Source organism: Pantherophis guttatus, chromosome 8 (genome assembly GCF_059756535.1).
Source record: "Pantherophis guttatus breed Tessera chromosome 8, ASM5975653v1, whole genome shotgun sequence".
In the NCBI taxonomy this organism is placed as follows: Eukaryota; Metazoa; Chordata; class Lepidosauria; order Squamata; family Colubridae; genus Pantherophis; species Pantherophis guttatus.
In genome coordinates this window covers 38,572,353-38,598,993 of record NC_142070.1, presented here as the reverse complement: position 1 = coordinate 38,598,993, position 26,641 = coordinate 38,572,353, and the positions used below count along the sequence as shown (strand labels likewise).

The 26,641-nt window shown below is 37.5% G+C and overlaps 2 protein-coding genes across 22 annotated transcripts in view; both read left to right on the top strand.

Annotated features, from left to right (window-relative positions):
* The window catches only part of BLTP1 (bridge-like lipid transfer protein family member 1), a 148,110-nt gene extending 142,221 nt beyond the window's left edge, over positions 1-5,889 (top strand). For all 17 annotated transcript variants that reach the window (XM_034401468.2, XM_087874611.1, XM_034401470.2 and 14 more), the window contains one exon: positions 5,343-5,889. In XM_034401468.2, coding sequence (XP_034257359.2) covers positions 5,343-5,559 — 217 coding nt within the window. In that variant the 3' untranslated portion in view covers positions 5,560-5,889. The remainder of the gene's footprint in view (positions 1-5,342) is intronic.
* A 1,366-nt stretch (positions 5,890-7,255) lies between these two features.
* Positions 7,256-25,061, top strand: ADAD1 (adenosine deaminase domain containing 1). 5 transcript variants are annotated; one of them, XM_087874614.1, is made up of 12 exons: positions 7,256-7,560; positions 7,814-8,031; positions 12,083-12,265; positions 13,651-13,818; positions 15,186-15,269; positions 16,214-16,339; positions 16,423-16,546; positions 16,699-16,869; positions 17,304-17,530; positions 21,744-21,981; positions 22,198-22,330; positions 23,596-25,061. In XM_087874614.1, the coding sequence occupies exons 2-12, from the start codon at positions 7,824-7,826 to the stop codon at positions 23,707-23,709; spliced, it is 1,776 nt and encodes a 591-aa protein (XP_087730740.1). In that variant the 5' UTR covers positions 7,256-7,560; positions 7,814-7,823; the 3' UTR covers positions 23,710-25,061. The 5 variants fall into 5 exon arrangements, with proteins under 5 accessions (XP_087730740.1, XP_087730741.1, XP_034257369.1 ...); XM_087874615.1 differs by having other exon boundaries at positions 7,442-7,560; positions 13,690-13,818; XM_034401478.2 differs by having other exon boundaries at positions 7,464-7,642.
* Positions 25,062-26,641: the final 1,580 nt, after the last annotated feature.

Below are 26,641 nucleotides of genomic sequence, written 5' to 3'. Positions count from 1 at the left end.
TGGCCCAATGTCGCTTAGAGAGTGCCATGATTCTGTGGGAATAACTTGGATTTCCTCCAACCAAATCCAACTTCTTAACCAGAGTAGCAAAAATTATCTTTCTATACCTATCACAATTTTTTGTGCTGTATCACATTTTTCTGGAAAAATAAAAAGCTACAGTGGCATTGTTTATGACTTATCTCCTAGCATTTAAACTTTCAAACTCAAAGACATAAAACCATAAGTGCAGCCATCAATGTTCCCCTCCCCCTAAAACAGACTGCATGTGGCCCTGGACAGCTAGTAATGCAACCCCACAGGATCATAAACATTTAACATTATTATATGATCTATATACAGTCAGGTCCAGAAATATTGGGACATCAACACAATTTTAACATCTTTGGCTCTATACACCACCACAATGGAGTTGGAATGAAACAAATACAATGTGCATTAACTGCAGACTGTCAGCTTTAATTTGAGAGTATGTACATCCAACTCAGGTGAACGGTGTAGGACTTACAGCAGTTTGCATATGTGCCTCCCACTTGTTAAGGGACCAAAAGTAATGGGACAATTGGCTTCTCAGCTGTTCCATGGCCAGGTGTGTGATATTCCCTCATTACCCCAATTACAATGTGCAGATAAAAGGCCCAGAGTTCATTTCAAGTGCGCTTTTTGCATTTGGAATCTGTTGCTGTCAACTCTCAAGATGAGATCCAAAGAGCTGTCACTATCAGTGAAGTAAGCCATCATTAGGCTGAAGAAACAAAACAAACCCATCAGAGAGACAGCAAGAACATTAGGCGTGGCCAAAACAACTGTTTGAAACATTCTCAAAAAGAAGGAATGCACCGGTGAGTTCAGCAACACCAAAAGACCTGGGAGACCACGGAAAACAAGTGTGGTGGATGACCGAAGAATTCTTTCCCTGGTGAAGAAAACACCCTTCACAACAGTTGGCTAGATCAAGAACACTCTCCAGGAGGTAGGTGTATGTGTGTCAAAGTCAACAATCAAGAGAAGACTTCACCAGAGTGAATACAGAGGGTTCACCACAAGATGTAAACCATTGGTGAGCCTCAAAAACAGGAAGGCCAGATTAGAGTTTGCCAAACAACATCTAACAAAGCCTTCACAGTTCTGGAACAAGATCCTATGGACAGATGAGACCAAGATCAACTTGTACCAGAGTGATGGGAAGAGAAGAGTATGGAGAAGGAAAGGAACTGCTCATGATCCTAAGCATACCACCTCATCAGTGAAGCATGGTGGTGGTAGTGTCATGGCGTGGGCATGTATGGCTGCCAATGGAACTGGTTCTCTTGTATTTATTGATGATGTGACTGCTGACAAAAGCAGCAGGATGAATTCTGAAGTGTTTGGGGCAATATTATCTGCTCACATTCAGCCAAATGCTGCAGAACTCATTGGATGGCGCTTCACAGTGCAGATGGACAATGACCCAAAGCATACTGCAAAAGCAATCAAAGAGTTTTTGAAGGGACAGAAGTGGAATGTTATGCAATGGCCAAGTCAATCACCTGACCTGAATCCCATTGAGCATGCATTTCACTTGCAGAAGACAAAACTGAAGGGAAAATGCCCCAAGAACAAGCAGGAACTAAAGACAGTTGCAGTAGAGGCCTGGCAGAGCATCACCAGGGATGAAACCCAGCGTCTGGTGATGTCTATGCGTTCCAGACTTCAGGCTGTGATTGACTGCAAAGGATTTGCAACCAAGTATTAAGAAGGGAAAGTTTGATTTATGATTATTATTCTGTCCCATTACTTTTGGTCCCTTAACAAATAGGACGCACGGACTTCCTGCCTGGCTCCGCAGCTTTGAAGACGCTCCTTTTTGAGCGCCCGTTTTCTGGTTCCGTAAAAGCCCCAGAACAGCCGGAAAACTGCTGTCTGGAGGCTTGGAACCCTCTCCCCGGGCAAAGGGGAGAGAGAAGAGTCGACAGGCGGGGGTAGAGCCCCCCCAAGTGCGCTAGGAGAAATCCTGGGGCGCAAAGGGTGTGGGCTCCCTATTGAAGCCTGTCAAGCCACTCCGGACCAGAAACGACTCCGCTGAAGCGGAGCTAGAAGCTGCGACCAGAATCTGCAGAAAAATCAACAGGGGGGATTTTTAACATCTTTACTTCGATCGCAGACGGAGCAAATCAGGAGAAAACAAAAGGAAATTTGCAAGTAACACTTTAACTCCGCTTTAATATGCAGAAAATAGCGCCTGAGGGCGGGAGGAAGAAACTACCAGGGGAAGTGCTCGTTAATGGCTTGTTAACACTTTACAGCTACTGGATTACACCCTAAGAGAAAGTTTTAAATGGAAGCGGCCAGGAAAAGAATTTGGTATTGAGGAAAAGAATTTGGTACTGACTTTAACTAAAATCTGGTCTTTATACTGTGTGGAAAAAAGTTGAATTGTTCTCCTGATAGCTGGATAAATACAAAGTAGCTGAAATATGGCTGACAACAGGGCTGGTGAATCAGCAAATTCCCAAGCCGTGACTGTCCAGGCTTTTCAAGAACTTCTAGACATTTTTACCTCAGCCCTGCTGAATACAATCGAAAGGGCTTTTTCAAAAAATAGCTTGGGAAATTATAAGCAGGAAATTATTCAGAAGAATTTGTTTTTGGAAGATCAGGAAATGGACAGGATTAAGAGATTGGCTGGTACAGCTGAAACAAAGGTTTTGGTGGACGTTTCCATTCCAATGACAGAAAAGCAACAAATGGTTTCTTTATTGCAAGCTGACAATCTTTATGGCAACAAATTTTGGCTATATGGACAAAGAAATGGATTGAATGATTATACAAACCAGAAGAGACGAGATGAGGATTTTAAGTTAGAAAAGCTGACTTCAAGAAGAGAGCGAGTATTTCAGAAACATCAACCTCAAATCACTATTTTAAAAGTTTCCAAAATAAAACTGGGGGGATTGTTGAAAGAATTTATAAAAAAAAAGGATTGGAAAAAATACAAAAAGAAGTGAAGAACAGAAGATTAAGAAAGATATTCTGTGGATTTTGAAATTGGCAACGGGCAAATATGTGTTTTAATGGTATTAAAAGATTTTTAAAATGTTTAACATAAGGTTATATTATTCTACAAGATATATGAGATAAATTGTATAAGCTTTTAGGATGTTTAACCCTTTGAAGCGAAGAGGATTAATGTTAAACTCAGAATTTTATTGTAAACTGATAATTAGTTTTGGATAGTTAAGGGTTGTTCTTTTAAAAAAGTTAGAGGTATTAAGACGGTTAATTGAAAAATTGAAAGATACCCTCCTATAGATTCTGAAATTTATATTTGGTAAATAAGTGTTTTAAAGGTATTAAGAGATTTTTAAAATGCTTAACATTAGACTATATTATTTTAAAAGATATATGAGATAAAATGTGCAAGATTGTAAGATGAAATTTTTTTTTCTGGTATAGAAATGGAATTTATTCATGATTTTTATTGCTTGTAAGACTGCTAAAGTATTGGATTATGCATTAAGAAAAAGGTTTTTTTTTCTTTTTTTTCTATATAAGTAGGATGAATTTAATTTAATTGGTATTGAGAATTTATAAAAGGGAGGTTGTTGAATTGGAGCAAAGGGAGTTAAAGAACATGTGGGAGCTTTGAACTTTATAATTTGTTAGTTTATTTTAGCATATGTTTGTTAGATGCTATACCCTGTTTTTGCTCTGGGAAGTCAGGGGTGGGGTAGGGAGGGGGGGGAAGTGATGAATGTTTTAGCAGAAGAAAGTGTATTCTAGAATATAGGAGTTGCTCAGATACTAAAGGAGGAAAATATTTCACAGCAAAGAAGTTAGAAAGGAGAGAGGAGGAGTGGGTAGGAAGAGGAGAGGGAGGGAGAGGAATGGAAGAAAGGAGAGGAGGAAGGGAAGGGAAGGGAAGGGGACAGGAGTAGGAGTGAAGGCGAGAAGGGGGAAAAGAAGAGAGAAGTGGGGGAAAGGGAAAGGAAGTAGGATGAGGTGGGAGAAGAGGTAGGAGGGAAGAGGAGGGAGGGATGGGAAAGAAAGGAGGAGGAGAAGAGGTTTGTTGTGGAATGAGGGAAGAAGGAGAAGAGCAACTCCGAATATAATTAAAATGTTTTATTTTAATGCTTTCTTTAAGGGAAACATGTATATGGAGGATTTCTTATGTACAAGAAAATGTATAATTTATGTGGGGAAGGGAAAGGGTGGGGGGGAGAAAATTGTTTGTATTTCTTATAAAACTTTTTAATAAAAAAAAAAATAGGACGCACATATGCAAACTGCTATAAGTCCTACACCGTTCACCTGAGTTGGATGTACATACCCTCAAATTAAAGCTGACAGTCTGCAGTTAAAGCACATTGTGTTTGTTTCATTCCAACTCCATTGTGGTGGTGTATAGAGCCAAAGATGTTAGAATTGTGTCGATGTCCCAATATTTCTGGACCTGACTGTACATTAACTATATTTTATATCTTATATGCAGCCCAAGACAATTCCACTTAACTCAGTGCAGCTCAGGCAAGCCAAAAGATTGGACATCCATGCCTTAAAATAAAAAGAGAATAGCAATAGAAAAACATTTACACTATTTGTTCATTTGATTTATGTCTCTCTCTCTCTCCCCCCCCTCCAATTTTATAAAGTTCAGTATTACTACAAAGCTTATGCCTTAGAACTATATAAGAGTGCAACCTGGTGTCTTTAGAAAACTCAAGCTAAGGAACAATATTTTTTAAAAATGCTCATTTTACCCAAAAGCATCAGTATTATTTATTAAATTGGTACAAACATATTTTTCAAATCAGCAAAATAATTTTTAAATAGATCATATAATTCACTTGTATTCACTTTTGTCCTTAGATACTGGCAAATGGAATCTAAGACTGTAATCTCCACAGACAATAAAAAAAAAAAACCAATCCAAGGAAGAGTCCTCCTTCGCATATACAAATAAAAAACAGAAAAGGTTGTATAGTATAGCTGGAAATTAGGGATTGCCAACCATTCCATGCATGGAACAGTTGGTTCTCCTTGATCTGTACCAGAACTGAAACATGTTTTTGATGTTTTGGTTCATAAAACCAACTTCTGAGTAAAGGGAGAGGGAAGGGGAGGGGGAGAGAGCAGAGAAAAATACCAACTATTGGGTAGTGGCAGGAAGATTAGTGGGACAAACAGGCCAGGCGGCAGGGGACAAAATCTGGGACGGCCGAGGACAGGAAAGGCAGGGCCTGGAAAGATGCAGGGAGATGCAAGACCTATAAAATCCCCTTACTGTGGAACCTACATATATGTAGAACTGTAGAAAAATAATTTATTCTTGCTTATTGAAAGTGATATGTTTTAATTTATAGGTTAATCTCTTGGACTGGAAGAAAGATTGATCCTGTTGGTGTGGATTATATTCTTCAGAAGCTTGGTTTCCATCATGCAAGAACCACTATTCCTAAGTGGCTTCAACGTGGAGTCATGGATCCCCTGGATAAAGTTTTGTCAGTTCTCATAAAAAAACTTGGCACTGCATTACAGGATGAAAAAGAAAAGAAAGGAAAAGACAAGGAAGATCACTAAAAATCCTAGAATTAGGATGGCAAACAGAGACTTTTTAATTTAAAATCATTTGTTTTATGGTATGGTCACTGTATAATTTTAAAACAATTTACACTGAAAGAACCTAACGGCTTTTTTTGCTGCTATATTTAAAACTTCATCAATATTATGAATAACTTATTTTGAAAGAGGATTCCATTTTGTGTTCAGTCTAGCACTGCATGACCAATGTTGTGAAGAAAACTATGAAACTATGAACTGTTTTGATATTTACAACTATATTGTGTGCAATATTCTGCATCAGTTGTATCAGTTTGTTATACTTGAAATAAAAATTAATATCAAATGTAACCAAGTTTAATTGATCATTTTTTACAAGGTACATTTATAAATATTAGACGGATATATGGGGAAAGTACTGGATATTGTCAAATAAAAAGCTCCAACACTAATGGCATTATTTACTTTCAGATGAGATTTTAAAACTGTGTATTGTACCCATTGTGTTACTCCCACCAGAATACCAATTTAATAGACAATATCTACATAAATGTAACTATACACCGTCATATATTTTGGAATATCTTGATCACACATTTTTAAGATTTCAGTGAAAAAGATTAAATTGAAGTGCAGTATTCCTTCTAAATTCAATGTAAATTAATAACATACATTAATGGCAGGAATAATCAACATCCCAGATTATAGGTTTAGGATCCAAATACATATTGACAAATATGTATGTGTGTGTACACCAGAGGTGGGTTTCAGCAGGTTCTAACCAGTTCTGGAGAACCGGTAGCGGAAATTTTGAATAGTTCAGAGAACCAATAAATACCACCTCTGACTGGCCCCGCCCCATCCTCTGCCTCCTGAGTCCAAGCTGATTGGGAGGAAATGGGGATTTTGCAGTAACCTTCCCCTGGAGTGGGGAAGGAATGGAGATTTTACAGTATCCTTCCCCTGCTATGCCCACCAAGCCATGCCAGGCCCACAGAACCGGTAGTAAAAAAAATTGAAACTCACCACTGGTGTACACCCTATAATCTGGGGGGTTAGCTATTCCTGCCAGTTTAGTGTAATCTAAAAATTTGATGAATTCCCCTTCTGTTCCCTCATCTAAATTGTTTATGAAGATAATGAGTACTGGGCCTACAAGAGTATCTCGTTGTACCCCACTGCCTACTTCCTTCCATGTAGATGTAAAACCATTAAGGACTTACTCGTTGAGTAGTTTGTCAACCAGTTACAAATCCATCTAGTAGTGCTATCTATCTATCTTATCTATCTTATCTATATATCTATCTAGTCAAGCATGTATTTTATGACAAATACAAGTGTAAACATAACTAGAAATACATGAAAAGGATACGAGTAAAAGAAAAATATTAGGACAGGGAGGATAGGCATGCTGGTGCGCTTATGCACGCCCCTTACTCGCATCTTTCTAATTTATCAAAAGTAGGTTATGGTCTACTTTGCTGAATATCTTACTGAAATCCAGGTATAGTATGTCCATAGCATGTCCACATGTATATTCATTGTTATGTATGGCGGAGGCTGTAAGGTTACATTTGGGCCAGCCAGACTCGGTAATACGGCCAAGCTGAGCCAAGCGGCGCTAGATCCATCAGGTGTAGCTTTTCCCACTAATTCCGCCTCGGAATAAAGACGTTTCAGAAGCTCCCTCTCCCTATTCGTCCAACTCCTTAAAGCGGGCGGCAACCCTCGCTCTTTAAAACGGGCGGCCAGATAAAGCCGTCTTTTCCTTTCCAACTGATCAGGAGGAGGACGCGTGTTCCCACCTCCCTTCCACAGACGCCGCTCCGCTCTTGCAGCGGCCGGGAACGCTCGTTTGTTTCCAAGAGGATTCCCAACCAGCGAGCCGCCGCCCAAGAACGTTAAAGCGTCGGGCGGAGGAGGAGGAGGAGGAGGAGGAGAAGAAGTGTTAACCACGTGACCGGCAGCCTTAAAAGCGGGCGAAGACGGCGCTTTCCCGCGTGGGATTCTAGAACTCCGGAGGTTCGGTCCCGCGCGGTGCGCGCTTTCTTTTCAGCTTCGTGTAGTTTCTCTCGAAGGCGGAGTTTCCGTTGGAGCTCGTTGGGTGGGTTGAGGGTTAGTGAGTGGCCGCCTTCGTTTCCTAAGGGTGGCAAATTCCCCTCCTGCCCCACCTTCCCGCCCATTCTTCTCCTTGGCGCACAAGGAGAGCCGCCTTTATTGACGCCGGAATGCCCTGCTGATAGATAACGCGCTGTTGTTTCGACTTGGTTTTTAGGTGAGAAAAGATGGCAAATGACTGGGCTCAGGTTTCTAGAGTACCTAGTTTTGCTCAAATGTTGAAGAAGAACTTGCCTGCCCAGCCACCCCAACCTTCTGCCCCGTCTTCGTCTCACAGTAGTTTGTTTCGGCAAGCGGAGAATGCTAAACCGATGTTTTTAATCCCAGAAACATCCAGTGTATCAAACTTGGCGTCTAAGGTGACCCCTATTACAGGTATTGGTTTTGAATGATGGCTTTCCCTATTATGTTGTCTACCAACATTAAGGAATTAGGATTTAAAGCATTCTATAAACAATGTAGTAAATGCATATAGGCTAGGACTATGATTAAACTATGGATATGTGCCTAGCCCAATCTTTGGATGGTAGATTCTCATCCTTAAAGGTAATACCTAATATGGTATTAAAAGGTAATACCATAATACAGATGCTGGTGTATAAGTGTAATGAGGCCTGGCTGCTTTTACTTTAATAGATTAACTTGGTTACAATTTAAAGTATTCCTTTTTAAATTATAGTTTAATGTAAATTTTAAACTTTTATTCCACATATTCTCCCATTGTTTAAGCGTTATATTATACTCAAAGTTCCTTGCCCACTGAATCATACAATGCTTTACTTGTTCATTTTCCAGATTTAAATTCAATAACATTTTATAGACTTTAGCAATAATATGTTCATCACTACCACACAATAGAATTTATTTTTGACAAAGTTAAACCCATAATTCTTTTTGTCTACTTTAAATCTTTCTTTCAATTGTAGATATGTAAACCCATGGTAGACATGACCTTCTGAATCTAGCTCCTCCTTAGATTTGAGGGTAGGGTCACCCAAATTGAAAGATTATTTTACCAGAAGTCTTAACAGTTTGGCCTCACCATTTCTTTTCTTTAAAAAGCTTCCAGTGGGGAAACCCAAAGAGGCAGCTTCATGGAAAACCTTGTTTTACATTTATTCCAAACTCTCAAAATGGCAAGTCTGACAAAACGGTTGTTGAAATCAACATTAACTTTCTCATACCATAGGTAACCGTGCCATCCAAATCTTAATTCATGACTTTCCAAGTCCAGTAGCCTCTTATTCTGAAGGTTCACCCATTCTTTTAGCCAAACCAAACAGCAGGCATCAAAGTACAGTTTGAATTTAAAGTATTTCTTGATTATTTTATTCCTTACATTTTTGCAAAATTGTTCTACAGAAGCATTTGATTCAAAAAGTAATAACTAGCAAAAAGTTATCTTTCCAACATTTAATAATGACCATAGTAAAATTAGTATATTGACACTTTTGAGCCTTGGAACAGAATATTAAAAGAAAACAGTATTTGGAGTAAAATACTAGAATTTTGAAAATAATATTGAAAATAACTGGCTGGGAGTTGAAGTCCACACATCTTCAAGTAACCATGATTGAGAACACTGGTATAGTGAGCAAAGCAATATGTAGTTGTAGCATACAACTACAGTATAGTAGTGGAAAACTGTCCACTGTTTTCTTTTTACTGAGGTCAGAATTCAGATATTCCAGTTTCACGTTTGGATCAAATCTTTACAGTCCATTTGAGTCTAAGGCAACCATCAGACTTGTTCCAAGTCATTCTTTTTCATTTAAGGGTGATTTCATGGGCAAGACTAAATTCTCACATTGGATGGGTTTAACTGCTCTTTTTGAAATCAATTCTCTTGAGGCAAGACATTTTTTATTTGGCAGTGTATATGTTTGATATTTTTTAGCTTTTTTAAAAAACTTCATTGGGCTGGAAACCATAAATTTTCTTCATAAGAAACTACTCTTGAAGGCTTAGGAGCCTGGTGGCAACTCTCTCAGATGTTGCAATACACCTCCAACCATATGAAAGACAGTATATTCTTTGCCACTGGCCAGTTTTAAGTCTGCTCCCAATTTTTTCTTGGCATGGTATTCGGCAGTGTCTCATTAAAGCCATTTCCAATTGTTCAAGACGTAGGAATTTTATTGAGAATGGGAGATATTTCCTCCTGTTGATTAGGATGCAAAACGTGTGCTGCCAGATGAGCTGAATTAAAACAAAATTTGGATCTCTCAAAAGACAGTTTTCTTATTTTTCCTTCATTTTTTGTGTTCTGGTGAATTGGACAAAATCTCAAGTGTTAATAAAATTATATACATTAGGAGCATTTGACAGATAAGCCCTATCTCTACGTTTCTTTCTTTCTTTCTTTTTTTTTTTTTGATTTATATGCCGCCCTTCTCCGAAGACTCAGGGTGGCTTACAATGCGTTAAGCAATAACTTTCATACTATTGTATATTTTATACAAAGTCTGCTTATTGCCCCCACAAACGGGGTCCTCATTTTACCTACCTTAGAAAGGATGGAAGGCTGAGTCAACCTTGAGCCTGGTGAGAATTGAACTTGCAGTAATTGCGGGCAGCTGGAAGCTAAATACTACCTTTAACAGTAGCATTAGTCTGCTGCACCACTCAGGCTCCTTTTCTTGATGGATACTAAAATTGGTAGAAACAGATTGAATATCCCAGAGTTGCTTTTTTTTTCCAAAGGTCAATTGAACTTTCTTGGTTTTTTTCCTTTGAAAACTGAAGAAGCTACTTGGATGAGAAGTGGAAAGGAAAAAAAAATAAAATCCAGTTGCATTTTTGGGGAAAAAAATAGCACCTTTGGCATAACCATGACCTGGATGACTGAGAATCTCCATGGACAAGCAAATTGAACGTTACTTGTCATTGGATACAAAACACATCAATAGAAAGAATTGGTTTCTTTACAATGGATTGTAAATTTATACAACATTGTGAGTTGTGACTATCTGTTGTGAGTATCTGTAGAGATACTCACAACAGAGACTTATGTCTTTGCGAAATAAAATCCAATTGTTAGAAAAGATCTCATTTAATGCCTTAAGGAAAAGCCTTATTAAGAATCATTCAAGAATATTTGATCTTGGATGGACCAGAGATAATGATTGCTATGACTTATGGTAGACTAGAAGCCGTTGTGGACTTTCTGTGAATGAAGTACACACTTCTGTGAATGAAGATTGTTAACTGAGGATTTAGAAGTTTAATTCAGCTGTTGAATGTTTTCATATATTAGATAGATGCCAGGTTAAGTGGGTTGGGTAAACAGTATTATAGAAATTGGTCTGCCTGCTTCACAAGGGGGGGAATAGTTATTATTTTTGAAATATATGAGTTATTCAGCTGGGGGGTATAATTTATGTATATGTATGTTTTGTCTTGTTTATGAACTTTTTTGGTTTAGTTTTTTTGTTTTTGTATTTTATCTTTTTGGAATTTGTGTTTTAATGTTTTGAATAAAATAAAAATTGAGTAAAAAAATTTGGTTTTGAATGCTCTGTAATTTGGGATATAAAATCATTTGTTGTAGTACATTGCTAATCATTATTTTAAAAAAAGAAAGATCTGAAAAGGAATGGTAGCTGTATTGCTAGTTTCCTGGCATTAAGCCTGTTTTCCATGATTCTCTTCCTAGAATCTTCAAACTTTAATTAGCAAGATATTAATTGTTGAATAGTTTCACAATAACTATATAGTTTGTTACTATTGTACAGTATTCCCATTTAGGTCTCTTACCAGAGTATGAGATAGACAATACTATACAATTACATTTAATATTTTCACTGCAACTTTCATGTTATTCATTATCAGTTATAAGAGCTGTTGTGAGACCTATATTTTCAGTCTGTACAGTTAGTAATTTGGCTACACATATGCTAGTATGCTAGATTTGGTAGCACTTGCTTCTCCATCATATTGCAAACATAATATTCATTAACAGAGTTCTTTGAATATGATTATCCATCTGACATTAGCTGTTGATACAGCTTGACAAACCTTTGGCACAACTGTTTGAATTGTTCTTAGATGTTGCACCAGTTATACATATTAATGCATTTGTAGTTCAGAATATCCAAGCATTTCATTTTATTATATATATAATTATATAATCTTTCTTACTAGTTACTGATTTTCTCATACAGTATTTATCTTGATAAACTTATAATGGTATTTTTAAAATAACTGTTAAAAGTTCTATCCTTCCCTGTACAGGTTCTTTAAAGGGGCAGATCAAGAATAAAATGGAATAAATGCAGAAAAAGTCTCATTTGTAAATTGACACTAAAGAGGAATTTTTGGAAGAGAAGAAATATAAATAACAACAATGAAGGATTGCTATGTTTCAGATCAAGTAAATGTTGTGATTCACATTAGTTTTTTTGTGCTCTTTACCAATGCGCTTTAGGTCATGACTATCAATATACTAAAACTGTTCCTATAGTTCCAATTACTTCACTTCCCCCCAAGAAAATTCCAAAGGAATTTATTGCAAAATACAAGCGAGGGGAGATCAATCCAGTCTCAGCTTTGCATCAGTTTGCACAAATGCAGCGCGTACAGCTTGAATTAAAGGAAACCGTGGCAACAGGTAATTTTTTTTATTGTAAGTTATCTGCACTGTCCTAATAGCTAGATGTTGAAATAGCCTAGAAAAAGCCTAGGAAACTGGTTTGCTGTAAATAAACTGCATATAGGACTCTATGGCTTGTTACCGTGTGGTTTTTCCTCAGTGTGGTGCAAGAAACTAGCAAACTAAAGTTTTTTTGACACACTGGTGGTGTGTCAAAGGTTCATACGATCTATAATGGGTGTCAAATTCGCGACCCATGGGCTGGATGCGTCACATGCTGGCCATGTCCATCTCCATTTTAGCAAAGGGGGGAAAAGTCACGATATGTCACATGACAACAATGTGACGACACAAGTTTGACACCCCTGATCTATAAGATCCGAAGCCAAACCAGAGTATGAAATTTATATTTATTAGATCCAGCCTTTATTTGTACAACTCAAGGTCTTGAACATAATGTTCCTGCTTTCTATTTTTTCCCCACAACAACAACCTGATGAGGTGGTTTGAGTTAATAAAGATTAGTCCAAAATCACCCAGTCAACTCCCATGCCTAAGGGAGGACTAGAATCCATAGTCTCCCAGTTTCTAATCCAATGTCTTAACAAATGGTGAAAGGGGAAAAATAGAGAAAAAATTAGAGGTGCCTTAAGCTTCTAGAAGGCTTAAAATACTTACTGCATTTTTTAAATTTCCAACAAAAGAAAATAAAAATGTATCCCAACTACTATAGAGGCACTCCTGAATTAACCAGACCTAGTTAACATATTTTCTGAATTAAGCTATAGGAAACACTCTGAAAGCAAATCAAAGATCTTGATCCCAAAACTCAGAAATCCTGGTATAGTATATTTGAGAAATATGTAATGGCTATTCTAAATGCCATCTGTCAAGTATTAATTGTTCTACAGGCTTAGTTGTGAAGTCAGATCCCTTAAATTGCTGTTCCTAATAGTTTACTACGATATTGCATGCCAGACTTAAATAAGATTGTTAAGATACTTCTTATCACCTAGCTAAAATCTAAAATTCTCTTATGTAGAAATCTGATATAACACATTATGCTAGGAACTGGTAAATGGATGCTTACTTCACCCATTTATCTGGAAGAGGGTTTTATTTGGTGGTATGAAACAACTGTCACCAATCAATTTTGGAATATTTAAACATGTATTTCAATTCTGTTACCTTGACAAGAAGATTGCAATGTAATTGCATTTTGGATGAGGACAGAAAATCACTAAAGTGCTAACATGCTTGAGAATAACTTTTATTTTTTATTTTTTCTAAATCGAGGTAGACTAGAGTTTGATATTAGTAAAACATGCTTAAAGCTGGATGAAAACATGTTAATTTTTATAAAACTAGAAATAAATGTTTGCTTTCCTTTTTGCATTTTGAAGGAAATCTCTTGGGAACTTACTTTGCTTTTTGTGCTGTAGTTGATGGCATTCAGTATAAGACTGGATTGGGCCAAAATAAAAAGGAATCAAAATCAAATGCCGCAAAACTTGCTCTTGATGAACTTCTGCAATTGGAAGAGGCAGAACCAAAAGCTTTGGAAAAACCAGGTAAAGCTTTTATCTTGAAACATAAATGGATATTCTCTGTGTGCAATTGGAATTTGAGTGATGGAAGTAATATCGCCCCAACTGTTTAGTGCAGCGTCCCCCAACCTTTTGGGCACCAGGGATCAGTTCCATGGAGAGAGGTTTTTCCAACAACCGGGGGGGGGGGAACGACACATGGTTTCACATCTGCCTGCATCTCGAATATGCGCTGATGGAGCTTCACTCGTTTGCTTGGCCCAGTTTCTGATGCCAGTCCATGGCCCAGAGTTTGGGGAACCCTGAATTAGTGGTATTCTTTATATCTAAAGTTTAGTACTAGGGGCTTTGGAGTAAAGGGCAGATAGAATAATATTTCCTAACCTTGGAGTGGTAGGTAGGTTCTACATTATTGGGATACATTATCAAATGTAAAATAAGAATAGATTTAATATTGGAGTATAACATTTTCTTTAGAACATTTATTTATTTGGTAAATTTATGTAGCTACCCATCTCATATGTAGTATGTGACTGAATAGCGTACATATTTCTTTAAAAAACACAAAACAATACTGCAAAATAAACCACACAAAAGCCAACAAAAATATGAGAACAATAAAAATCATTCAAAACAATCTGCTGGAAAGCACTCAATTTTCCTGCCATATGGGTCTAGATGAAGAGAAGTTGAAATCAAATTGTAGAGTCCTAGATTTAATCTTTATGTAGAAGCTGCTGCCTTAAATAATGTTACATTTTTTTTTTTTAATTTGATTTATATGCCGCCCTTCTCCGAAGACTCAGGGCAGCTTACAGTGCGTTAAGTAATAGCCTTCATACTTTTGTATATTTATACAAAGTCAGCTTATTGCCCCCACAATCTGGGTCCTCATTTCACCTACCTTTGAAAGGATGGAAGGCTGAGTCAACCTTGAGCCTGGCAAGATTCGATCTTACTTTAATTGCAGACAGCTGATGTTAAATTACAGAGCTCTGTCTGTTGAGCTATCCAGGCTCATTTTATAAACCTACCTTGGTAACGTTTTCTCTTCTGCCAATATGATATTATTCTCTCCACATCTTAAATTGCTCTTAAGCATGTGATATTGAAGTGCTGATTTCCCTCTTACTCTGCTGCCATTGAAGAACAGTCCCACTATCTCACAGTTTTGTTAACGATTACCTTGGAAGGAAGTCATTTGACTGAATTAACTGGGAATAGGGTCAATGCAGTCAGGACGGAATAGTAATGAGACAGAAAATTTCATACCAATATATATATATATATTATATATATATTTGGGGGGGTGGGGGGCTCGGCTCAAGGATAGCATTTTACCTTAGTGGTATGGAAGGGTTTTCTCTTTATAACTGCTACTATGTTTGCAGGTCCTGTCAGAAATTTTGCTGAAACTATACATGCAGCCAAACCTCAAATAACAGAAAATATCTATTTTACAAAGATTCATTATGGTAGGAATGTGCTGTTTTATTCTTAAACACCTTTTTGAACATCTAAATAGTTTATCCATTTTATTGATGAAGTAATGCAGTATCTGTGACAGCATTGAATTATCAGTCTGTTAAGTGCCTACTTATCTGTGTTGCAGATAAACACGCCCGCCCCAGCTTTGCAAAGGCAAAAAATGCATCATGATTCGGTCCATGATGCGATCAGGTTTGCCACCCCTGGTCTAGATCGTGGTTGTCCAATCTTTTGTTTGGCTAGGCCACATTGAGTAAAGAGGAATTGTCTTCGGCTATATACAATATATATATTATAATTAAAGTATTTTTTAAAACTTCCATTATTTTTTATATTTTGGGGCAGCATTACTAGCTATGCAGGGATACATTTGAGCCAGGGGTTGGATGTGCCTGATCTAGACCTTAAGGAGCCTTTCCAACCCTCTGGTTCAAGGGAAAATGGATTTGGCCTGGCCTGGATTTGAGACTCATACAGCTCTGGTGATTATGGGCAGAGAAATCTGCATTAGGAGCTAGATGGAGCAATAATACATGCAAGGAAGTCACAAATAGTGATCATGTGACTGCAAAATCTTGCAGTCATAATTATCACTATACAGTATCATTGTAAGTCCAGTCCCTGAATATGGAGTCATTGAGCAAGGACCACCTGTAGTTCAAATGTCTTAAGTTTTGATAGAGGGATAAAGATCACTAGCTACATAATATGTTAAATTTTCTCTAATTGGTTCCAAGTACAATTTTACTTTGGTATTATCAAGATAAATAGAGTCCTACAGATTTCAAGAAAATGATTTTCCACTCTCAAGTTACCCTGTTTATGCACTGAAGAATGCAAACTTTAATGTTCTTTCTTTTCTTGAATAATTATATCAGTATAGCTAAAAAAAACCTATCTTGTTTACTTTTTTAAAAAAATATTTTACTAGAGGGGCAGCATCTCGCACATAGAAAAATTTCTCAAGTTGTCAGAGAAACATTCGATAATTTGGTGGATAAGTATCCTGAGTACCAGAGTTGTAGCAGTTCAGTAGCTGCCTTCATAATTGAAAGAGGTAGGCATGCTTTCCGTAAATAATACCGTTTAGGTGTTGGTTGTCTTTTTAGCCTGAACACAAAAAATTACTCTTTCCCATAGCTACAAAATATGAAGTGGTAGCTGTTGGAACAGGTGAATTTAACTATAGCCAATGCAGTCATCCTGATGGAAGAGTGTTGCATGATAGTCATGCAGTTGTTACTGCAAGGCGCTCTCTACTTAGGTAAGTATATAATGATGCTCCTCCCCCCTACCCCCGCCGCAGTTACATTTATGTAATTCTATGGTGTTGAAGTTCATAGAAATTCAACTGAATTTAATATGGATTTTAAAGATTTGATATCTAATGTCTAAAATGTTAATGTTTCTTTAAAGGTATTTTTATAGACAGCTTTTGCTTTACTACAGTAAAAATCCTGCTATGATGGACAAATCCATATTTTGTACTGAACCAACATCTAACCTGCTTACATTAAAACCAAATATAAAAGTATTTCTCTACATGAATCAGTTGCCAAAAGGATCTGCTCAGATAAAGTCCAAGTTGTAAGTAGTGTTTTTAAAGGTAAAGCAGAATTAATAAAAAAATACACAATTTCCCTCATAAACATGTTCTTGATTATGTATTCCTGAGGCTTTTTGTTTATTTAATTTATATATTTCATTGTGTTTAGAAGCCCAAAGTGGTATAGATAGTGCTGTCTCCTATTTTTTGTTCCCCCAAAGCTACTCTTTGAGGTAGGTTGTCCAAAAGCTATTCATTGAATTCCTGAGACTGAGTGGATTAGAATCTGTGTCTTTGTACTCCTTGTCCAACACCTCATTTGTTATACTGTGATAAAGTATTAGTGCAGAACAATAAAATACTTTTCAATCTAGCTTTTATTTCAGTGTTTTGTATCCTCTTTAAAATATTGTTTTTATTTCTCTTATCTATATGTTTGGGATATATAAGGGCTGAACTCTATCCTTTGTTGTAGACACCTCAATCCAAACTCAGTATCTGCATTTGAAGCTGATGAAGAATTGTGTCTTCATGTGGTTGTTGAAGGCAAGGTTTATCTCACAGCTTTTTGTCCTGCTGAAATTGCCACAATAAGCAGCATGTCTACCAGTGATAAACTGACAAGGTGGGAAGTATTGGGTGTTCAAGGAGCCCTACTAAGTCACTTCATTCAGCCAATTTATGTTAGCACAATAATTCTTGGTAAGTAAATTATTTCTAATTCAGTAGTGCTATATTATAAAGATTACAGTCATGTGAAAAAGAAAGTACAACCTCTTAGAGTTCTATAGTTTTAGTTAGCACATAACTAAAAATCATCTGGTCCTTTGCAGATCTTAAAAGTAGGTAAATATAACATCAGATGAACAACAACGCATGACATATTACATCATGTCATCATTTATTTTACAAAAGAAAAATAAAATGCATATGTGGAAAAACTAGTTACACTCTTACTGCTTCCATAGGTATGAAGCAGCTAAGTAGCGAGGTGGTGCTAATCTACTGCCCTTAATTAATTGATCATTGGCAAATGTGACTACCTTTATAAAAATCAAGATTTTAGAAGATTGCTGATCTCCAGCATAGAAGTGTGTGTTAATACAACACCAAAGAGTAAAGTCATCAGCAGTGATTTTAGAGAAGCAGTTGTTGCTGCCCATCAATCTGGGAAGAGTTATAAAGCCATTTCCAATTTAAATCCCATCATTTTACAGTGAGGAAGATTACTCATAAGTGGACAAACATTCAAGGTAGTTACAAATCATCCCAAAAGTGGATGTCCCAGCAAATTCACTCCAAAGTCAGACCATGGAATGTTCAGAGAAATTGCAGAAAAATCAAAGTTACAGCTCAAGACTCCACAGGCTTCAGTTAGCATGTTAAAGTACATGACAGTAAAATAAGAAAAAGACTGAACAAGTATGGTTTGCTTGGAAGGGTCACAGGAGAAGGCCTCTCTTCTCTCTAAAAAAAGAACATGACAGCATGGCTTAGGTTTACAGAGTTGCATCTAAACAAATCACAAAACTTCTGGAACACTGTCCTTTGGACAGATGAGACTAAAGCGGAGATGTTTGACCATAATGCACAGTGTCACTTTTGGTGAAAACAATGTATATCAGCACAAACATCTCATACCAACTGTCAAACAGGTTGGTGGAGGGGGTGATGTCTTGTTTTGCAGCCACAGGACCTGGGCATTTTACAGTTTTTGAGTCAACCATGAACTTTTCTATATAATAAAATATTCTAAAGTCAAACATGAGGCCATCTGTCCGACAGCTAAAGCTCTCTGGCATTGGGTCATGTAACAGGAAATGATGTCAAGTGCATCAGCATATCTATAACAGAATGGCTGAAAAAAGAACCAAGGATTCCAATGGCCCGGGCAAAATCCAGACCTCAACTCAATTGAAATGTTGTGGTGAGACCTCAAAAGACTTGTGAATAAACAAATGCCCGCAAACCTCAATGAATTGAAGTAATGTAAAGAAGAGTGGGCTAAAATTCCCCCACAATGATGTGAGAAAGTCATACAGAAAACAATTACTTCAAGTTATTACTGCTAAAGGTGGTTCTACAAGCGATTGAATCACAAGGTATATTTAGTTTTTTACAGATGATTTCTCCATTTTGGTTTTATTTTTGTAAAATGATAGTGTAATATGTCATGCATTGTTAATCCGAGATTGTATTTACCCTTTTCACATGTCTCTATTATAAGAGTGAAGTTTATTAGATAAAAAATACAGGTTTAAATCAGTGGTGGGATTCAATTTTTTTAACAACCGGTTCTGTGGGCGTGGCTTAGTTGGGGGTGTGGCTTGGTGGTCATGTGACTAGCTGGTCATGTGACTAGGTGTGGCTAGCTGGTCATGTGACCGGGTGGGCGTGGCTATGTGCATAGCGACTACTCAGAGGGCTGAAAAAAGTCATTTCTGACAGATCCTCGCACTTTTGACCGGTCCTCACACTTATGACCATTTATGTCCGTTGCGGCATTCTTAACAACCGTGTCAGTCATTTCACCACTACTTCTCTTCACCACGGTGACAAGATAGGGTGCAAAAGGTAAAATGTGAGGACAGTCGTAAATTCAAGGACTGGTCAAAAGTGCGAGGACCGGTCAAAAATAATTTTTTCAACCCTCTGAGTAATCCATATGCACATAGGGACTACCCAGAGGGCTGAAAAAAGTAATTTCTGACAGATTCTCGCACTTTTGACCGGTCATCATTTATGCCATCATTTATCTTCTAGTCCAGAGATCTCCAACCTTGGCAACTTTAAGCCTGGCAGACTTCAACTCCCAGAATTCCTCAGCCAGCTATGCTGGCTAGAGAATTCTGGGAGTTGAAGTCCACAAGTCTTAAAGCTGCCAAGCTTGAAGACTTCTGAACTAGGGCTTTGGGGCCAACCTTTTGGGGAGGGGGTCCCATTCGGAGAGACCCCCTGCCTCTCAGGAAGCATCAGGCTCAGGCAGAGAAAGTTGCCAAGATTGGAGATCTCTGGACTAGAAGACCTCCAAAGGTCCCTTCCAACTCTGTAATTCTGATATTGGTAAGCAAGCACAATTAAGCTTCTTAAATCCTCCAGAGCCTTAGAAGATGGTAAAGCAAAGCCCACCCCCGCCCCGGCTTTCCGCCCAGAGCCTTTTCCTCTCTTCCTAAGGCTGAATCTCCCCTAGTTTTGGAGGAACTTCAGTCGCAACACTCACAGCGTGATCTAGATTGGGATCTACCTTGATGTGGTGCAACTTCAGGATCGCCCCCTCTTTCTGCGCCGAGGCAGCAGCTCACGATTGGTGGAGCTGAGCCAGCCTAACTTGGCTCAAATCAGCGGCCCAAGCACAAGTTCTGGCTTCTCGCAAATCGGCGGGCCTGGCTCTCTCCAGAGATTTGCTGCCACGCTTCGATCAATCAATCCAGCCCCACTTTCTCCCTGCCTCTGCGGTGGAGCCAACCCCGACATAGCTTCGGCATCCCTCAGCGTTGCCCCTTACCAGGCAAGGGAATGCCATCGCGCCCCAAGAGAGCCGCAGCAAAACCCAAGGACCGCCCCGATTGTTGCCGCCAGAGGGATTCAGCTTGCCTGCTCCTCCAACCGCCTTAGTAACAGCGTTCCTGCCTTAAAGGGGAAGACAGTGTAGAAAGGGGAAAAACAACAACAACTCTGCCGATGCAAAAGGGGCCAACTCGTAAGCGGCTGCTTTAAATTGGTCAGAGCCAGCAGGAAATTAATTCCCTCTCAGTTTCTGGAATGGGAAGGAAGGAAGGAAAGGAAGACATTTCTCGGGAAATAGCCAGGGGTGCTTATTATATATACTGTAAAACAGAGGTCTTCAAACTTGGCAGCTTTAAGATTTGTGGACTTCAATTCCCAGAATTCTCCAGAATGGGCTAGGCGGGAGTTGAAGTCCACAGGTTGTAAAAGAGCCACAACTGCCCACCCCTGGGCTAGGGTAGGCTGACGCCGCGCGTGTGGAAGGCGGGGCAGGGCTAGGGGCGGGCAAGCCAGCAATTTAACAATTGGTTCGGTGTGCTGCGAGGCCAATAAATTACAAAAAAACCACCAAACCGTTTGTTAAATTACTGGCTCGCTCGCCCCACCCCGCCCCCACTATTTTTTGGCAAGGGGCGGGGTGAGCCAGCAATTTAACAAATGGTTCGGTGTGCTGCGAGGCCAATAAATTACAAAAAAACCCCGAACCGTTTGTTAAATTACTGGCTCACTCGCCCCGCCCCGCCCTCAATATTTTTTGGCAAGGGACGGGGTGAGCCAGCAATTTAACAAACGATTCAGTGTGCTGCGAGGCCAATAAATTACAAAAAAAACACTGAACCGTTTGTTAAATTACTGGCTCGCCCGCCCCACTATTTATTGGCAAGGGGCGGGGCGAGCCAGCAATTTAACACGGTTCGGCCGAACCGCCTAGAACCGGCAGAATCCCACCACTGGTTTAAATGCTACATTTATTTTCAATTAAAAATATGAATTGTTTTGACTTTCTAAACAAGGTATACAAAATTGCAGTGCTGAAATTCTGTGAAATCCTCATTCAGAACTTAAGTATACAGATTTCAGTATGTATTCATAGGCAGTCCTTGGCCTAACTGATGCTTGTTTTATAATGAATGATTTAGGAGATTTATGTATTTAAACTGATATATGAATCTGCTATTTAATTGCAAATGCATTTTAAATAGGACTGAAATAATAAACGCAAATTTTATTGTCAGTATCTGGTTTTCAGTAGCTTTAAATTTTACTGCTCTACATAAGTAAATGTCTACTGTAATTTCACAGAAGTTCATCTTGATATTTATAGTGACAGTGACAATAGAATTAATTTCCAAGTTAATTCTTTGATCTTCTTTTTAATATTTGTGATATGAATCTCAATTTTTTTTAGGGGACGCAAACTGCTCTAGTACAAGAGGATTAGAAATAGCCATCAAACAGCGCATAGATGATGCACTTAGTAAAAAACTTCCCATGTTCTACCTTGTGAATAGACCTCATATTAATTTGGTAACTGCTGCATACGCTGTGCAGATTGACCTGGACCATAGGTCTCTTAGTCTGAATTGGTCACAGGGGGACTTATCCCTGGAGGTGATAGATGGATTAAATGGAAAAATCATTGAAAGGTCAGTGTTGCAATAAACTCCATTAAATAAAATATGAACTAACATACTTGTTCTTTAGAAACATCATAGACATCTTAATTTTATTGAAATAATTTTGACAGGGACTTCTTTCAAAATATTTTTCAAATTTATTACGTAATGATAGTTTACAGTTTTAACCAGTGGTAATTGTTCTTGGAATATGCTCATTATTATTGCTATCTTTTTCAAAATTAGTTCACCCTTCAAAAGTGGTATTTCAATGGCAAGTCGTCTTTGCAAAGCTGCAATGTTAAGTCGCTTTAAGTTAGTGGTTAAAGAATCAAAGAGAGAAGATTTACTTAAAGCAACAACTTACCATGAAGCAAAGGTAACATTAGCTAATATAAATGTGGTCTAGTAAAAGTGTCATAATTTCTAATGTAGAATTATAGCTATTGAACTATTGGCTTCAAAGCTAAGTAATAATCATGGTGTGATTTAAGTATTAGCAAGGAAAAGTGCCATTATTTGAGATTTGTTGGAGAATTGATATTAGATTTGGAAAGTGGATCTGCATGTTTCTTGTCTTAACTTCACAGGATGACTTCATGTTACTGCCAAGTCTATAAGTAGGAATCATATTATCAAAAACAAGCCACTTTTACTTAAGTTAATAGCTGTTTTCAGAATTTCTTCCCATCTTTCTATCCCTTGTTTCTTTTTTACACTTGTAACAAAAGAAGAAAAATTATTGAATATTCTTTCATTGTAGCCTTGAGGAATTTAGGATATGTAAAGAGATAGAAAAATTGGAATTGCCTATACGATCTGCATAGGCTTTTTCCTATTCCCCCAAACTACTACATTAATAGATTGTGGAAAGCAAAAAGTAACGTTCAAGCTCAACTTCATTCTTAGCAACTATAGGACCAGTATACAATCCTAGGATTTATTTAGATCCTCTGTCCAATGAATCCCAATACTGTTTACTGTTTCTGTTCCATATACATGTAGTCCTCAATTTACGACCACAGTTGAACCAAAAGTTTCCATTGCTAAGCGAGCAGTTAAGGGAGTTATACCTCATTTTGCAACCTTTTTTGCTACAGTTGTTACAACGAATCACTACAGTTGTTATGTGAATCATACAGTCATTAAGCAAATCTGGCTTTCCCCATTGTCTTTGCTTGTCAAAAGACGCCTGGGAAGAGTACAAATAATGATCACATGACCTCAGAACAGTGTAACTTATAAATACATGCCAGTTGCCAAGTGCCAGAATTTTGATCACGTAATCATGGTGTCATAAGTGTGGTAATAAGTCACTTTTTTCAATGTTGTTGTAATTTCAGTCGCTAAAAGAAAGGTTGTAAGTTGAGGACTACCTGTAGTGACTTCTGTTCAGATCATTCATGTGTTCGTTCATTCATGTGACAGGTGACATACAGCTCTTCTTTAACTTAAAACAAAATGTAAACAGAATAAAAACAGTCAAAACCATAAAAATCACAGTATAAGATCTAGGAAAAGTTCCAGCTATCCATTATATCAGTTAAAAATCAGAAATAACATGCATTTCTTGAAAAGGGTTATTCTTAGGATTTCTTACCAATTTCTTATCAATTCCTCAGTTTTGTTTTGTTTTTTATTTAGATTATGGCAGAATCTTACCAAGGGACAAAATATTTGCTGAAATCCTATTTGGAGCAACATGGTTATGGGTCTTGGATTGTGAAGTCTCCACACATTGAATATTTCAGCATGTAAAGGTTAATGTACCAGCTCTATGACCTAAAAAATAAGCTTTTGCTCTTCAGAAGAATTTTGTAATTGGTTAATGATTGTGGATCAGTGTTGACCAGTAATATGAGCTGATAGATAAAAAAAATGTGCATAAACATAAGCAAAATAAATATACTATTTAGTTAATATATGCAGGTCTTTTTATTTCTTTGTCAGTGTAAAAATAATAAAAGTTGAATTAGTTTATGCTATGTACTTGGTGCAACCTGCTATCTCAAAGACTGAATTTGAGGAGTACCTTTGGGAAAACATAGTGTGGTTGACAATAGTTTTGATCTGTACCATGTTATACAATAGTAGAACCAGCTATATGTCATTGACTTGCTTTCTGAAAAGTTATGTGCAATTCTGGCATAAAAAGCCACAGTTCACCTTGTTAATCATATTGAAACTTTGTGGGTTTAAATCCCTTTTCAGTTGTGGGACTTAAATTTATCTGCAGGAAACTACACAAATTATGCTTGCATTACAAGAGTAAACGCCTACAAATACATTTTGAACAAAGTGTGTTATCTGTTTGCTGTATATTATGGAATTAATTCTGTAACTTGTAGAACTTTCAAACAATATTTGGCTCATTAATATAAACAACTTAGAAAATGTATTGGGTATCTCAAAATATTTAATTTGTAATTTGATTCCTTTGTTTTTCTTAATACTTAAAGTGAATATGGATACTGCTTTGTATCATAATACTACACTTTATTTCTAGTAAAATAAGCATGATTTGACTAATTTTTGAGAGTATAGTTCATTAATATACTGAAACACTCCAAGCCCATAAAATACTTTTTGCTGGAAAAGGGCAACAAGCAAGAAAACGCAAAACTACAAGCAAAAGAGAATATTCCTTAGAAGTTAAACTATTTTGAGGGTGGGACAACCTTTAGAGTTAAATATTTTCATTGAAATGAAAATTGAAATATTGAACATAGAAAAGTGTTATAGAATGGCCCTATGGAACAGTTAAAACTATTTGAAGGAGTAAATCTTACAACCACTTTAATCGATAATTCACTTTATGGATTTGTCTTTAGTTTAAGAAAGAATCTTCATGATGGTTACTGAAAATGATTGTTTATGCAATTGTACATGAATGCAAAGTATTTGCCTTGTAGAGACCATACCTCTCATAAATGATTTCCTTTTATTTGTGGACCAACCAAACCACAAAGTCAATTTTTTTTTTTTTTTTTTTTTGTGATTAGACTTCCTATGTTTAAATTTGGCATAAGAATTTGTATACAAGCATTTTTACTTTATTTCATTGTGTGTATTGAAATCAATATATAATAAATTTAGCAATATTCAATGTTTATTTCTTTGCTAAATTAATATTTTCCAGTAAAACTAGTCTCTGCTATAAATCAAGAATTGTCTAAATTTCCCTTTTATAAGTAAATGAGCCATTTTCCCTTCCCTGGAGCAATTTTTTTCGAGTAGTATTACAACAGATCTTTGGAGAGATTATTCTTCCCAATCATAAAATCAAGCATTCAACAAGTAATAAGCATATTCTATATGTATCTTGCTGAAAAATTATACAGTCACAAGATTTGCTAGGAATTGTGAAGAAGCGAATGACATTGTCCTTTTTTCAAATCTCATGTCTGTAGACCTATTCACAGAAAAGCACTTGTTCCTAATGGCAAGTATTTATTTGTATGACCCTGTATAGCAGCAGCCTCCAGCTTCTCCAGCATTGCGGACTGATGGGGGGAGGGGATGGTTCCATGCGAGCAGCTCTATTTGTGCAAGCGGCAGGCATGTGCATCTGCTGCTCACAGAAATAGAGCTGTGTGCGCTCACCTCTGCTATGCATGCAAGTGAAACAGCATGCATTTGTGTCCGCCACTTCTGCAGCTTGGTTCTGAATTGTCCGTGGCCCAGGGCATGGAGACCCCTGCTGTATATGATTGAATTTTGCAGGTGGTATACAAACAATCTGCAATTTATCAAAATGCAATCTACAGAAGGAAACAAAGATAATTGCCATAAAGAAAAGTATTTCATGAATTTATGATGATAACCTAATATTAAACTATTGAAATCAAAGCATGGGTGTGGGCTCCTTGAGCCATAGGGCAAATAATGTAGAACTATCTTATTGATGAGGTTGCAAGACTAATCAATTAATAAACTATTCTAATTTAGAGCTGTCATTAAATAGTAATACTTCTTGGTTTTAAGTCCTTTTACATTATATGGCTTAAAGACCCAGGCAGTGTCTCTTGAGATGGATATCTAGATCGGTTGATTTTAATTAGACAGTCCTGGAACAGAGTACTAAGCCTTGTAATATTTAAAACGCTTAAGCGAGCACCTTGAATTGGTCAGAAATTACTGTAGTAACTAATGCAGCAACCTCAATGTATATGTGACACTACCAGATCTGTCACTTCCTGAACCAACTGCAAGTTCTGGGATAGATTCAAAGGAAGCTCCATGTAAAGGATGTCCAACTTTTTGGCTTACCTGGGACACATTGAGTGAAGAGGAATTGTCTTGGGTCACATATACAATATATAGCTAATGTATGTATATAAAAACTTCCTTTTTTAATACATGATGTGGGGCCAGCTGTTCAGGACCACATGTGGCCATCAGTTGGACATACGGGGTCTAAATACAAGGGCATGAGTCACAGTTGCAAGAGAGTTTTGATCGAAAAAGATAGAACATATAGAATAACAGTTGGAAGGGACCAACTCTGGAGGTCTTCTAGTCCAACCCCCTGCTTAGGCAGGAAACCCTACAGCATTTTGGGCAAATGGTCATCCAATCTCTTCTTAAAAACTTCCAGTCTTGGATCATTCACAACTTCTGGAGGCAAGTTGTTCCACTGATTAATTGTTCTCACTCAGGAAATTTCTCCTTAATTCCAGGTTGCTTCTCT

Coding starts and splice junctions, on each gene's coding strand:
- ADAD1 (XM_087874614.1), top strand. CDS start 7,824: ATGGCAAATGACTGGGCTCAGGTTTCTAGAGTACCTAGTTTTGCTCAA. Junction 16,340..16,422: donor TGCCTTCATAATTGAAAGAG/GTAGGCATGCTT, acceptor TCTTTCCCATAG/CTACAAAATATGAAGTGGTA. Junction 17,531..21,743: donor TGTTAGCACAATAATTCTTG/GTAAGTAAATTA, acceptor AATTTTTTTTAG/GGGACGCAAACTGCTCTAGT.